General features: G+C 32.1%; 1 protein-coding gene across 5 annotated transcripts in view; it reads right to left on the reverse strand.

Annotated features, from left to right (window-relative positions):
• Positions 1-14,259, reverse strand: part of LOC111417727 (ATPase phospholipid transporting 8B) — a 56,209-nt gene that overhangs the window by 16,882 nt on the left and 25,068 nt on the right. For all 5 annotated transcript variants that reach the window (XM_071194930.1, XM_071194931.1, XM_071194929.1 and 2 more), the window contains 7 exons: positions 10,395-10,453; positions 10,129-10,341; positions 9,841-10,046; positions 9,450-9,780; positions 3,149-3,735; positions 2,753-3,098; positions 2,420-2,696 (listed from right to left, as the gene is read on the reverse strand). In XM_071194930.1, the coding sequence (XP_071051031.1) occupies positions 2,420-2,696; positions 2,753-3,098; positions 3,149-3,735; positions 9,450-9,780; positions 9,841-10,046; positions 10,129-10,341; positions 10,395-10,453 (2,019 nt within the window). The remainder of the gene's footprint in view (positions 1-2,419; positions 2,697-2,752; positions 3,099-3,148; positions 3,736-9,449; positions 9,781-9,840; positions 10,047-10,128; positions 10,342-10,394; positions 10,454-14,259) is intronic.

The raw sequence follows: 14,259 nt of genomic DNA on the forward strand, positions 1-14,259 counted from the left end.
AGAATGCAGTTACTGTAATGGACAACGCTTCATACCATAGTCGTAAGGCCGAGAAAATACCAAGTACATCCTCAACTAAGAAACAAATACAAAGTTGGCTTGCTTTAAAAAATATTGTATACGAAGAAAACATGGTGCGATCCGAATGATTGACATTGATAAAAGCACATGTATGATCTATATGCATGCGATGAGTTAGCAAGAAGGAAAAATAAAATTGTGTTGCGGTGTAGTACCTAGAAGTACCTCGAATTATTGGAGATCTACACTAATTTTTCGTTTATTTCTTTTATTTTGTATGTAAATTTAATTTACGGTAACAATTCGAGGTATTTGACGATCTCGGATATCTAGATTAATGTTATTGATTAATTTTTATTAATAAATAATTTTTACATTTTTTTCAAAAATTTTCTGATGTAGGGCTACAAAAATTTCAGTCATCTCTATCAAATGAGCCTAACGAAAGGGTACATTGCCATTTAAAAAAATTCACGTGTTAGTCGTTACTCATTTGTTTTCTGACTTAAAAACAATTGAATGCAGTCTTATTATGGCAAATAAACTATTAAGCAAATTTTGTATAAAATGTATTTTTATAAAGTCAACATTTACCGAGATATATACTATATTCCATACATAATGGGCACCCTGTATACAGGATGATTCAAAAAATCACTGACAGACTTCTAGAGTAGATAATACATGAAAAATTAAGATGAATAGTCTTAATATACATGGGGTCGCAAATGTCTCGTTGGCGAGATATAGCGGATCAAAGTTTTTTTAAAATTAAACATTGTCTGCTATAAAAAGCACTTTTTTACAAATATTATCTACGCCATTGCTCTCTACGCGTGTAAAGTGATCAATTATCTATCAATTGGTCTCTTAAAAATCTTTGATCAAAGCAATAGTTTTTAAGAAAAACACGTTTGTAGAAAATTTGTTAATTCAATCAGAAACGGTTGCTTTAATCAAAGTTTTGTAAGAGACCAATTGATAGATAATTGATCACTTTACACGAAAATACTGTCCGTTTGACAAAATTAGCAGTGGAGTTTAAAAAAGAGCTTTTTATTGCAGATAATGTTTACTTTTAAAGAAACTTTCACCCGCTATATTTCGTTAAGGAGGCATTTGCGACCTCATGTATATTAAGACTTTTCATCTTAATTTTTGATGTATTACCTGCCCTAGAAGTCTGTCAGCGGTTTTTTGAATCAACCTGTATATAAATTTTATTTTATTTACTTTTGTAAAAATTTATTTTAAAATAAATACACTCATAACCTCAATGTTAATTTGTATGTTTAGTGTTGACGATAATAAACGAAAATAAATACAATAATAAGTAAATAGATAATAATAATTATTAATTTAAATTTACCGCCAAAATATCTAGTGATATTTTCTGGTGATTTTTCCTAGTGTAAATCTGACTTTCGCGTTTACTCCTCCTGGTTTAAAAACAGAGTATACGGCTCATTTTTTTTTACATTAGCAATGCAATATGGCATTGATAAGACAGACCGTTACTTAGCTGCGTCCTTAGATCGGTTATTAGGGGAGGTTTTCTTGTGTGAAATCTAATGTCCCTTTTTGGCAAGGAAATTAACGCCAAGAGCGGCAATAGAAGAAGGAATAATTAAATTTTGTAAATTTATAAACAATAAAATGGTTTTAAATAGAGGTCAAAATTACTACTTCCAAATTCCACGTTGTATCAAGGTAGAAATGGTATAAAGATACAATAACAAATGTTTAATATTATCATTATTTATATTACTATTTTTTTTAGATTTCTAAAGATCCTTATTTTTGGAACGAGAAAATGAAAGGAAAATTGAACAAAATTTATTTCACACTAGGAGTTTAGCCATTAGAAACAAAACACCCTAGATAAAATAATAAAAGTAAAGATTCAGCCATTTCTTGATCTTGCTCTATTAATTTTGTTCCTATAACATCGCATTGAAAGAGTAACTTTTTGATATTTGTTTTTGAATATCTCTACTCCCAATTATCTATTAATAAATTAATTTCGTCTATTATTTTGTACAATTGTGTAAATTTTAACTGTTTACAAATATTTGTTATCAATATTTGTTATAAATCACTATTTTTCATTACAGTACAATACCGCGTTTTACATAAAAAATTTTATTTATGTTCATCTGCATAATCCACAAAATTACCAAAATTCTGTTAGATATTTACTGATGAAGTCTTTTTCTATATTCTCCATAAAAAAACGGGTAATATAAACATATTCAAATCAAATAAACTGTTTGGGCGAAAGATAAATAAACGGATTGAGAACAGTAAAAAGCTATTGTTCGTTATCAGAAAAATCGTTCGTTATCAGCCCCTCAGAAACTCTATGATGGTGAGACTACAGCCTTAATTATTTTTTTACCTTGCTTATCTCCAGTAAGTACCCAAATTTTAATCCCAGCCAAAATTAAATTTGCAATGGTTTGAGGAACCCCATCTTGAAGTTTATCTTCAATGGCAGTGACACCCAATAAAATCATATTCCTTTCGATCTCCTCATAAATCATATCGAGCTTTTCATCGCGATCATCCAGTGAAAGAGCCGCTTGTTGATGCCTTTGTTTCCAATCATTGAAGAATTCCTCATCTAAATCGCGATAAGCCAAGCATAAAGTCCGCAAACCTTCCCCAGCAAATTTCTAAACCAAAAAAAAAATTAATTAATTTGATCAATTAATATGTTTGGAATGATTACATTTAAATGTTCTTGTGTTCTTAATTTCATCTCTTCATTCCCGGGTTTTAACCTTTCGTAAATAACATTATCCGCCCCTTTACAATACAACCTCAATTTTCCATCTTTTCTCAAAATAACCGACATTCGTTTCCGGACGTTATTAAAATCCAAAATACAAAGCAACTCGTACACTTCCAACGCATTCATAACCTCAATTGTAATACTGTTTGGCGAACGTTCTTTAAAAACAAAACCAAAATTTCTTGCCGCCGAAACTAGGGCAGCCTCATCAGGAGATTGTGCTTGATATTCTAATTTATCATCACGATTTTCCGACATAACCGTATGACAAAGCGCCAATAACCTAAAAATTAATTTTTTAAAAAATTGCGTTAAAAATAAATTAATCAATACCTAAAAAATTCGTGACAATCCGAATCGTTATGTTTAACAGCTTCAGTTAAATTGCGATCGTAAAATCGAAAATCCGGTTCAAAATTAACATTCCATGAAAAATCTAACGGCGTCGTGTCTTCCGTAATCGCCACAATTTCACCCGTATTTTTATCAATTACATCACCAAACGATCGACCCGCAATCGAACACTTATTAAACGTCATAATATTTTGCGTTAAAGTCCCCGTTTTATCCGAGAAAATGTACTCGATCTGTCCCAATTCTTCGTTTAACGTCGTCGTTCTCGCCTTCGCGTGAGTTCCGGTTTTGTCATGGTACATTTGCTCGTCCCAATTAATGAGGAAACTTTGCACAAATCTGATCACCTCGACGGAAACGTAAAGTGAGATCGGCACGACCGTGTTAAGTACGATCGCGTACGAAAAGAAGACGAGCAGCGCGATTATGGTGGCGCCGCCCAGCGGCTCCGAAGGCACTAGAGAGTCCCAGGGTAGGAACGTTTGGAAGTAACGGCCGACCAGCGACTCCCAAATACCGCACGCGATCATACAGAAAAGGCACATTGACAATAGGAAGAAAACTATCTAAAAAATACAATCAAATTAATAAAAATGTGGTAATTATAATTGAATCGGCAGATATAAAAAGGGGTTATGCAACATTTTTTTTTAAACATGTGGTAATGGAGGAAAATGATCACTTGGACCCACATAATGTGTAAAAACGGAGTTTCAAGCTCTAACAGATAGTGTATATTTGGCTGTCTTTAAATCTGGTACTTTGTAAGAACGGGACATGTGAATCACATGGCTCTTTTTTAGAACATCCATTCTTCGTCAAGAGAGACCTCTAGTAGTGCTCTTTTCCCCCTCTCTACAGTTCCTAAATTTATTATTATTATTAATTATTAGTGATGGAACGGATAGTAATTATGCGAAAAGCCGGATACCGGATATTGGGCATCCCCTTCGGCCGGATATCCGATTATATAGGATATATATCCGGCCATTATGGTTATAATTTCTGGTGCATTTTTGAAGTGCTACCCTATATTACCACATTATTGCGATATTTGAATAAAAATAAAATTAATCTGAAAGATGATAAGATATGTCAACTTATTTGGATCCATACAAAATGAACTTTTTTGATGCTGATTTAACTAACGAAGCAACTCTAAAAAGAGGATACTTTAATTAATAATTGGCGATATTTCCACAAGGATCCTTCAAGAAATTAGTTTTATAGCGAATTTTGAAAATTATCGATGAAAATTGCAACATCAAAAATTTTATCAAAACTTCAAATATTGTTTTCTCAAAAACTAAAAGCTATTTTTCAAAACGGGTTGGTTCATTGGAAAGAAGACACTTTTATTAACACTTTGGGAAATTTTCATATTCATATTCCAAGAAATGGATTATATACGAACTTTTAAAACTTAATCGGCGAAAATTACAAAGTTCGAAAAAATTGTTGATCATTTCAAAAATTTATTTCTTAAAAACTAAAGCGATTTTTCAAAATGGCTTGTTGCATTAAAAAGAGGATACTTTAATTAATAATTAGTGATATTTCCACAAGGATCCTTTAAGAACTTAATTTTATAGCGAATTTTGAAAAATATCGATTAAAACTGCAACATCGAAAATTTTATCATAACTTCAAATATTGTTTTCTCAAAAACTAACAGTTATTTCTCAAAACCTGTTGGTTCATTGGAAAGAGAACATTCTTATTAACACTTTGGGAAATTTTCATACCAATATTCCAAGAAATGGATTACATACGAACTTTTAAAACTTAATCGGCGAAAATTGCAAAGTTTGAAAAAATTGTCGATTATTTCAAAAATTTATTTCTCAAAAACTAAAAGCGATTTTTCAAAACGGCTTGTTGTAATAAAAAGAGGATACTTTACTTATTAATTGGTGATTTTTCCACAAGGATCCTTAAAGAAATAAAATTTATAGCGAATTTTGAAAATTATCGATGAAAATTGCAACATCAAAAGTTTAATCAAAACTTCAAATATTGTTTTCTCAAAAACTAAAAGTTATTTTTCAAAACGGGTTGGTTCATTGGAAAGAAGACACTTTTATTAACACTTCGGGAAATTTTCATACTCATATTCCAAGAAATGGATTGTATACGAATTTTTAAAACTTAATCGTCGAAAATTGCAAAATTCGAAAAAATTGTCGATTATTTCAAAAATTTATTTCTCAAGAACTAAAAGTGATTTTTCAAAACAGCTTTTTGCATTAAAAAGAGGATACTTTAATTAATAATCGAAAGTGATAACAGCGACAGTTCTGTTAGTAATGAATGTGATGATAAATTACAAGCAAAGAGAAGAAAACTAGACGAAACTGCAACAAGAGATTTTATATATCGTATTGGGATTGTTACAATGAGGTTGCTAATGACAAACCTGATATAAATAAAGTTGTATTCAATGAAAAAAGTCCTATTGGGGTTGAACTTGACTATTATCTGCAGTGTCCAACACCTAAAAGAGATACTAATTCCTGTGAATGAGTGGATTATTAAGTAATAGGTTTTTAATACCCGGCCAAATTCGGCCGGATTTTAGTAAATAGCCGGATATTATTCGTTTCACCACTATTAATAAAATTATTATTAATCATTCTTTGCTAAAAATGTGTATGGCCTTAATGGAACTAAAAATCTTCAAAAAAGTTGAAATTTTCTTTCTCTTAACTCTTACCGCTGCAGTGGTACAAAAAAGTGGTCTATAATGTAGACCACGCATTTAATAGTATATTATTATATGAGTATATAATGAGGGCTATTATTCACGAAGGTTAAGTTTATGTCACGAGCGTAGCGAGTGGCATAATTAACCTGAGTGAATAATAGCTCATTATATGCGAGTAGAATACTATACTTTGTCCACGACTATTGAAATTGATTCCATAAATTTATTTTTTAAATAAATTTTTGAATAAAGGTCAATGTGACACAAATTCAATGTTACTAACTGTAACCAACTTCACAACAATTTGTCAAAATTAAGTGTCAGTTTTATAAAACGTCGTTTTCTTTACGAAAATTAATTAATTTATGCTTAAATCATACGAAAAAACGAATTTGTTTAGATTTTTTTAATGTCAAACATTTAGAAACTCCTAAAAAATTGAATTAAATTGACGTTTTTTGAACTTTTAACGTTTCAAATAATTATTATTAGTCTGGTCAAGATGGCTACCCGTGAATAATGATTATTATTCACCGCTATTATTCACTCCGTGAAAAATGACTAGCATTTTGTTTTAGAAAACTCATTCATAAGGTATATATTATAAGGTAGTCGTGGACAAAATTATTTTTCTACTTTCGCAGCGTCAAAAATTTTAAATCCCCGTCGTTGTTCGTACGTTAGTGCATTGTAAATGACTCATCACTGTATTATTACATGAACAAACCTGTTTAGCGCATAGCGGGCGAATTTAAAGTTAATTGTTTATAGTTCGTATATGTCTCTACAAATTGAGCACATATTTATCAAAAATAATTATTTATTTTTGTTTTTTTTTATTTGAAAGAGTGTTACATTAGTTCAGGTAAGTTGAATATATTGTTTTACAAATATATAGTTTTGATAACCAGTAATTATTTTGATTATATGATTCAAAATTTGTAAAATGATAGGTGGACCATGCATTTTTTGTGTGCCAGTAAAAATGTCTACAAATGCATTTCTCTACAGGAAATGTCCGGCAATGACGATCTATCATTTCCTCTAGTAGGAATGAGTCGACAGGATCTTGAGAATGACTTGGAAAAAAACCTGTACGCTTGTTCTTTGCCGTTTGTGACGAGTCAGATTTAGGGGATATAGATGAAGATATAAATACAAATATTGATATTTATTCCAGTGAAAGTGATTCAGATGACAACAAACTGTACTTCAAGCAAAAATTAAAAAAAAGTTAACTACAGTTATCCAGCCACCAATTTGGGGTAAAACGGAAAGACTTTTTTCACCTCGCCCTTTTAGCCAAATCAGCGGTGTTCGTGACGAAATAGCCAACTCAAATCCGACACCATATTCTCTGTTTCAACTATTTTTCGGAGAAAATTTTATAAATCATATAGTTTTTCAAACAAACTGATATGCCGAGCAAGAACAAATGCGTACTGGAAAACATTACAGGAGAACGACGTGCGAAGAAATAAATGCCTTTTTAGGAATAAATTTACTTATGGTGATCAAGCATTTGCCAAGTTATAAAGATTATTGGTCCAGTGCACCAGATTTACGTGATTCTTACATTAGCTCCCTTATGACGCAAAAAAGAAATAATAAATAAATAACGCTGCTATGCCTAATAGGGTTTCGGAATATTTTGATCGCCTTTATAAAGTATGGCCGTTGTTAGATCATTTAGAAAAAGGTTTTAAATATTGTCTTTTACCAAGTGAAGTATTAGCCTTGGACGAGTCGATGATCAAATTTAAAGGTAGAAGTGTGCTAAAACAGTATACGCCTAAGAAACCTATAAAAAGGAGTTACAAAGTATGAATGCTCTGCGACAAGTCAGGATACTGCTTGAGATTCGATATTTATGTTGGAAAATACCAGTATCAACTTATGGGATAGAGCCTAGGTTCTAGGGTTGTGTACAAGCTTGTTGAGGGTTTTGAACAAAAAACCATACAATATTTTTTGATAATTTTTTTAACAGTGTGGAACTAATGCAAAATTTGAAGCAACGTGGGATATATGCAGTTGAAGAAGAAAATATTTACCTAATTTCAAAACGGACAAGCAGCTCCAAAGAGATGAATTCGACTGGTAACAAGCGATACAAAACTATTTGCAGTAAAATGGAAAGAAAAAAGATCAGTACACCTTTTATCAAATTATCACAATCCTGAAGATTGCACGAAAGTTAATAGAAGAGAAAAAAATTGAAATATATTGGAAATAGTGTGCCCAAAAGTGCTAACTGATTATAACGCCAACATGAACAGTGTCGATAAATTCGATCACCTTTTAGCCAGCTACAAAATAGATCGTCAAAGCAACAAATGGTGGCATATTTTTCTACTTCCTAGATGCTTCTATGGTAAATGCTTATTACCTATATAAAACAATGAATCTGCTTGATAAATTAACGGCAAAAGATTTCAGGAGGGTTGCTGTAGTCGGTCTTGTAAGCCCAGTTTTAATATAATTCCAAAAGGACTACGAAATCACAACCAAAAACACAAATTAAAAAATCAAAGCCGTTTATACCAGAGAGTGTGCAATTAAATTCCAATTCCACTAAGGCAAAGCCAGTGCGCACTGACTAGCTATGTAGTACTTGTCAAGTACCACTTTGTTTAGGGAAACTAAAATCCTATTTTCAAGCTTATCACAGTAAATAATTTTTTTATTTTTGTCAAGATTATTGTTTTTTATTATAAAATTTACAGAATGCGAATATGTTCAAAATAGATATAGGATATTTTGTTTTTATGCAAATGGAGTGGTGGTACAAAAACTGGACCTCCAATTTTTTAAAAAACTGTATATGCTTTGATGCAATATCATATGATTTCAACCTATATATGACCTTTTAAAATCGTTTACTTAAAGAATCTAAAAAAAAACAAAGTTTTGTGTCAAACACCTGCTCTAGTAAGAGTTAACACTATCACTAGAACTAACACAAGACCAGATTTAGCGACCGAAAAAGTGGATTTACATGTATACCATGAAGGTATAGCAAAAAAGACTCCCAATGAAGTTTGCAATTTACTAGTGAGTTAGCTATATTAACAAATATAAGACAGATGATCAAGAAAATCGTCTCTTTTCCGACGGTTGCAGTGAAAAAAATAAAAATCATTCGTTGCTAAAAATGTCCCTTTGGCAGAGACTTGGGAGCAGTTAAGCAAACTTTTACGCGAAATTGATCGGATCTATACGCCTAATGAATATGAGGTATTAATGAAAAATTTAAGCAAAACAGGAAGATTTAATATAATAAGAGACGACTGAAAAAATAAAGAAGTTTAAGAAGTGGTGGCCTACAGTTTACAAGAGATCATGCATTTTATATGACAGTTATAGAAAGCACGTCAAAAAAGAAGACAAAGTAAGTTTAAAGTTATCTTCCATGCGTCAGTTTATTATCACTGAACCAAATGTATCTCCTCCCATAAATGTTTTAACGGATTAAGTCAGGTATAATACACTCAGCGCGATTTTTTGTCTCGCCTGTAAAATTAGATTTTTGCTACATAACCCCTTTTTACAACTGCCAATTAAATTCTTTCTTACTCCTATGATTAAGAAATTAAGTAGACGATCGATGCTAGTCCTCTTAAATTTGGTCTTTCCACTGTTTTGCATCAACTTTGTATCCTTCCCAGCGAAGATGACGACTCCATAGCACCATTGAGTATTACGTAAAACGCAGCCGCGCAAAATAATCTTGTCGTTATCAAGAGAATACTGCTTATTTTGCCAGGTGAGTGTACCTTCGAATTTATTTAAGAGATTATTCGGTTGTTCACATATTATTTCACCATCAAATTGGCTAATCAAGCCGTCGTCTTGCGCCATTTCGGCCGTTTCCACCAGACACTGTCTACATTTCAAATTTGTTTCCCTAAAAAATGCATTTATTAAGATAATATATTAAAAATTAAAAAAATAGTAATTATCTTACCCATCTAATTCTGCCGTTTCGATAAAGCACAATCCATTTGGCTCGCTAGTTGTAAGTAATAAGATATCAGCGGCTACAAATTGGTTGTTATCCATTCGAATGATATCACCAACTTGAACTGCAGACCATCGTTCTTGTACGAGTTTTCCGTTTCTTACTGCTTGAGATTTTCTATTGTTTACTTGTGAGTCGGACATGTGACGTTGCTAAAAAAATAATACTTTATTTTTGCATTTAAAAATTAATTTAGCAGAACTTGATCATAATTATATTAGAAAATATTCATACAAAATCATCGTAGGCATCCTTGATGGCGGTTAATCCGAGGACGCCAATGAGAGGCAGAGCCGTGGTGACTGGTGTTAAACTGCTAATTGCCGGGATGAGTTGCAATACTAAAAGGCACAAGAAGTAAAAGTTGGCGAGACGTTGGAACTGCTCGAACAGGTTTAATGGGAGGAACGTTAACACTGAATATTTAGAGGTTTTAATGTAATTATCCTGCAAAATAAAATTATAATCAGCTGAATTAATTAAATAATAAATAAACTTACCGCATAACGGAATTGTGAATTATAATTTCTGTCGTTAGCCTTGATCCTTCTTTGATTATCTAGAAAAAAAAATAAAGAAATAAAAAGTGAATAGAAAAATAGAACGAAATTAATCAAAAAGAAATTAAATAGATTGGAAATATGGATTGGAAATGGGACATACCGGATACTCCTAATAAGGCTCTTTTTAAAGATAGGGAAAGTCTCTTTATGGTGCTTGAAGATACTTGGCTTCGACTTTGCGATAAATTACCTTTATCAGTCATTTACCATATTTGAAAATGTTCTTTCTACAAAAATATCAAACTATTTTTAATATTATAACCTAAGTTATTTTATGACAGCTTTCATTAAAATATTGTCTTGTCGGAATAAACTCGAGCAAAATTGTATGTATTTAACGAAATCTATCGAAAATTACTTGAAATATACCTTCTTGATTTTTTTTTCAGGTAGCGAGATCTTGTACATGTCTTGAAAAGGTTAAACCTAAAGATTAAAAAAAGAATTTGTTTGATGGGTAATACCACCTTGTGTGTACAAAGTCATAGGTTATTTTTCTTATAAGATAAAGTGATAAGTAAATCAATATTTTTTAATTTTCTATTATAGACATATTTATGTAAGTCACAGAGAACAATTTTGTTGAAAGAAAACAAACTTATTTTTATTTTATTTCAAACAAAACGGCGCTACAATTGTTAACGAATGGAACATGTTGATCTGACTGCACGACCACGTAATGGTCGCAATTTTTCATCTAGAAGAACAAATCAAAATGATTTTGGAAGTGAAGTACAGAGGATTTTTAAGAAATATTAATTTTTACAACCAATGGTGTTAATATGAAGGAAAAAATATTCTCAATGAAGAAATCAATTGAAAATCGGTCATAAATCGCTTTATTTTAATCAATTGAGTATATCATTAGAAATGTTCCTGATTATTTTTCGATAATACAGCTGTTTTACGAGCAACTTTTGCCTCTTTAGTCAGGGAGCGTTCAGATCGCACGATGCTTCTGACCAAAATTTATAACAATTAAGTCCAATTGTTATACCAAGTTGATTTATAACTTGCATTATTCCTTTGTATAAATAAACTACTGCAAGGCTCACGGCAATATCAAGGATAACTTTGCCACTTTGAAGCCATTACGTTAAAACTTTCTTCTAAGCAACGCGTTAGCAACTCATCGCTGCTCAACTCTTTGTAAATAGGTTTTATACCCTCAAAAACATCAGTTGTCATTGCTGGATCGTGCTCGTAATTAATTTCATCTCCTGTAACTACTTTTCGTAATTGCCAAGCACACCACGATCTTGGGCCCTCCGGTCATAAGTTATATTAAGGCTTCTCATTGGTCGAAATTTTATGGTATAAACTGGCCCAAATAGCTTTTTTCATATCCTCGATAGAGTTGCATGTGTACGTATGGGCAGTCCATAATAAATTGTAAGTTCATCAACGAACTTGCCTATTAATTTACCTCTGCCGTACAATTTTTTAGTCCTCGCTAGATTCCGGGGCCGTGTTCCCATTCTTTTCTGAACGTGATCGATGCATTCTTTTTTATGTACATTCGGATTTTGTTCAGAAATTGCCTTGAAGGTCTTACAATCACTGTCACACACATAATTAATATAAGTAATACAATTTTTTCTTATTAATAAATCTTCCTTTCTGTGAAATCTTTTTAAGTAGAATTCGATGGAATAAGTTAGCTTTCCCTCAAAGCAATATTTTAGTGGTTATTGACAAAAAGTGATTTTTTGAAATGCAACACCCTATATATTTTTGCAAATTCGACGAGAATTAACATAAATAAATTTCCTTTCCAAAAATATAGCATACTTGATAGAACTCTCGTTCAAGTCTTCTTTGAAATATACAACTTGGAAACTTTTAAGATTTTTAATTGCGTACTAGTAGGCTAGTGGGCTTTGACGGCGCTTCGACAAAACAAATGCATTGTTTATGAGTATCTATCTGTCAAATTTTGATTCAAGGTGTAAGTGTTAATGCTTATCGTTAGAGTATTACTTAGTTGTCATCAACTTCAAAATAATGTCATATAAAAATTATGAAAAATGGGACATGATAGTTTGTTTTATACAATCTGGGGAGAATGCAGAGGCTGCAGAAAATTTATATCATGAACGATATCCAGATAGGCGACAACCTTTTAATGATATTTTTAGAAGATTGTGATATAATCTACAAACTAGCGGTCAATTCGAAAAGAAAAGATCAAAAACTTATACACAGAATGAAGACGGGGAATTAGAAGAAGTAGTAGTTTTAGGGGCAATGAAAAATAATCCAGATATTAACGCGGCAATTAAGTGTAACGACGGGAATTCCAAGAACCAAAGCTAGGCAGATTTTGAAAAAATTCAGATTTAAGCCATACAGAACTAGCAAAACCCATTACCTCAGACCAGGAGATTTTGAACGGCGCATGAATTTTTGCTAATGGTTCTTCGGAAAATATGACAAAGCACGCAATTTTTCTTTAAATTGTATTTGGACAGATGAAGCGTACGGGAGTAGTGTTGGTGCACAGCACAAATAAAATATTTGAATATATTTAGGCAACAAATCGAACCTGTTGTTGACGATTTACCTACAGTGCACCTGCGAAATGTACTTTTTTTTACATGATGGTGCCTCACAATGCTGCTATTGTCAACAATTTTTTGAACGCAGCTTTTGGTGATTGTTGGTTGGTAATCAAAGTTCTATTTGTTGGGCGACTCGGTCACCGGACCTAATATCTATGGATTTTTTCCTTTGAGGAAGATGTTATCTATAAACAGCCAATAAATTCCCGACAGCAATTAGAAGCAGCAGTTGTGAACGTTTTTGCAACACTGAGGCCCATTGAGCTTATCAACTCGGCAAAAAGGGCTAAAAAAAGATGTCGACTGTGTATTACACAAACCATTTTTGGGACATTTTGAACATTTGAAATATGAAAATTGTCACCTCTTCCGGTGTAACCACAAGTACCCGGAACCTGAAAATACTTTAGTTAAAACCTGGCATCAAACATCACATCAAGTCTGCAAATTTTCAAACCTCCACTTCATTCGGTTATTCACTAGGTCGCACTAGGTATTCATGGCACGCTAGGTTAAACATCGATATGATGTGTGTGCATTTTTCAAAAAACCCTAATTATCTCCCAAACTATAAATGTTAGGTATAGGACATATGGGATATAAAAGATGTAAAATGAGGCACTGAAGACGACTAAGTAATAAAATATGGGGGTGCCATTTAAAAAAATTAAGTTATGGTACTTCCAAGTAAGGTAACGTGCCATAGTAAAGTGACCAAACGTTTTAGACAGCCGTACTCGACACCAAAACATACTCCATCATGTTGCTTAAGCATGTTCTGAATCCTAAATTGATATTCCAAAAATTGAGTGTTCTCTGATTTTTTGAACAAATGTCTGTAGGAGCAGGTTTTTCTAGAAAAATTCGAATAACTCGAGAAAGGTCGAATCAAATTGCAAAAAGTAAAGTTATTCATAAACCTTGAAAACAGACAAATCCAAATATGTAAAAATATACAGGGTGTTCCATTTAAAAAAATAAAGTAGGTGGCGTATTTTGTCCAGAACCCTTTAAAGTTCTAATGGACGGTCGTCGTGGATGGCCCTGTATATTATTGATGATTATTGGAGTCAGAATTACATTGAACAATTATATAATCTTGCGTTCATATAGATTATGTTTTACGTGTATGTATTTCCTATTTATAGATCAAAATGAGTGGAAAAATCGTAAAGAAAACTAAGAATACAATATCTGTAGGTAAAAAATTAGAAATATTACGTCGGTTTGATGCCGGGGAA

This window comes from Onthophagus taurus, chromosome 3, assembly GCF_036711975.1.
Source record: "Onthophagus taurus isolate NC chromosome 3, IU_Otau_3.0, whole genome shotgun sequence".
NCBI classification, from domain to species: Eukaryota; Metazoa; Arthropoda; class Insecta; order Coleoptera; family Scarabaeidae; genus Onthophagus; species Onthophagus taurus.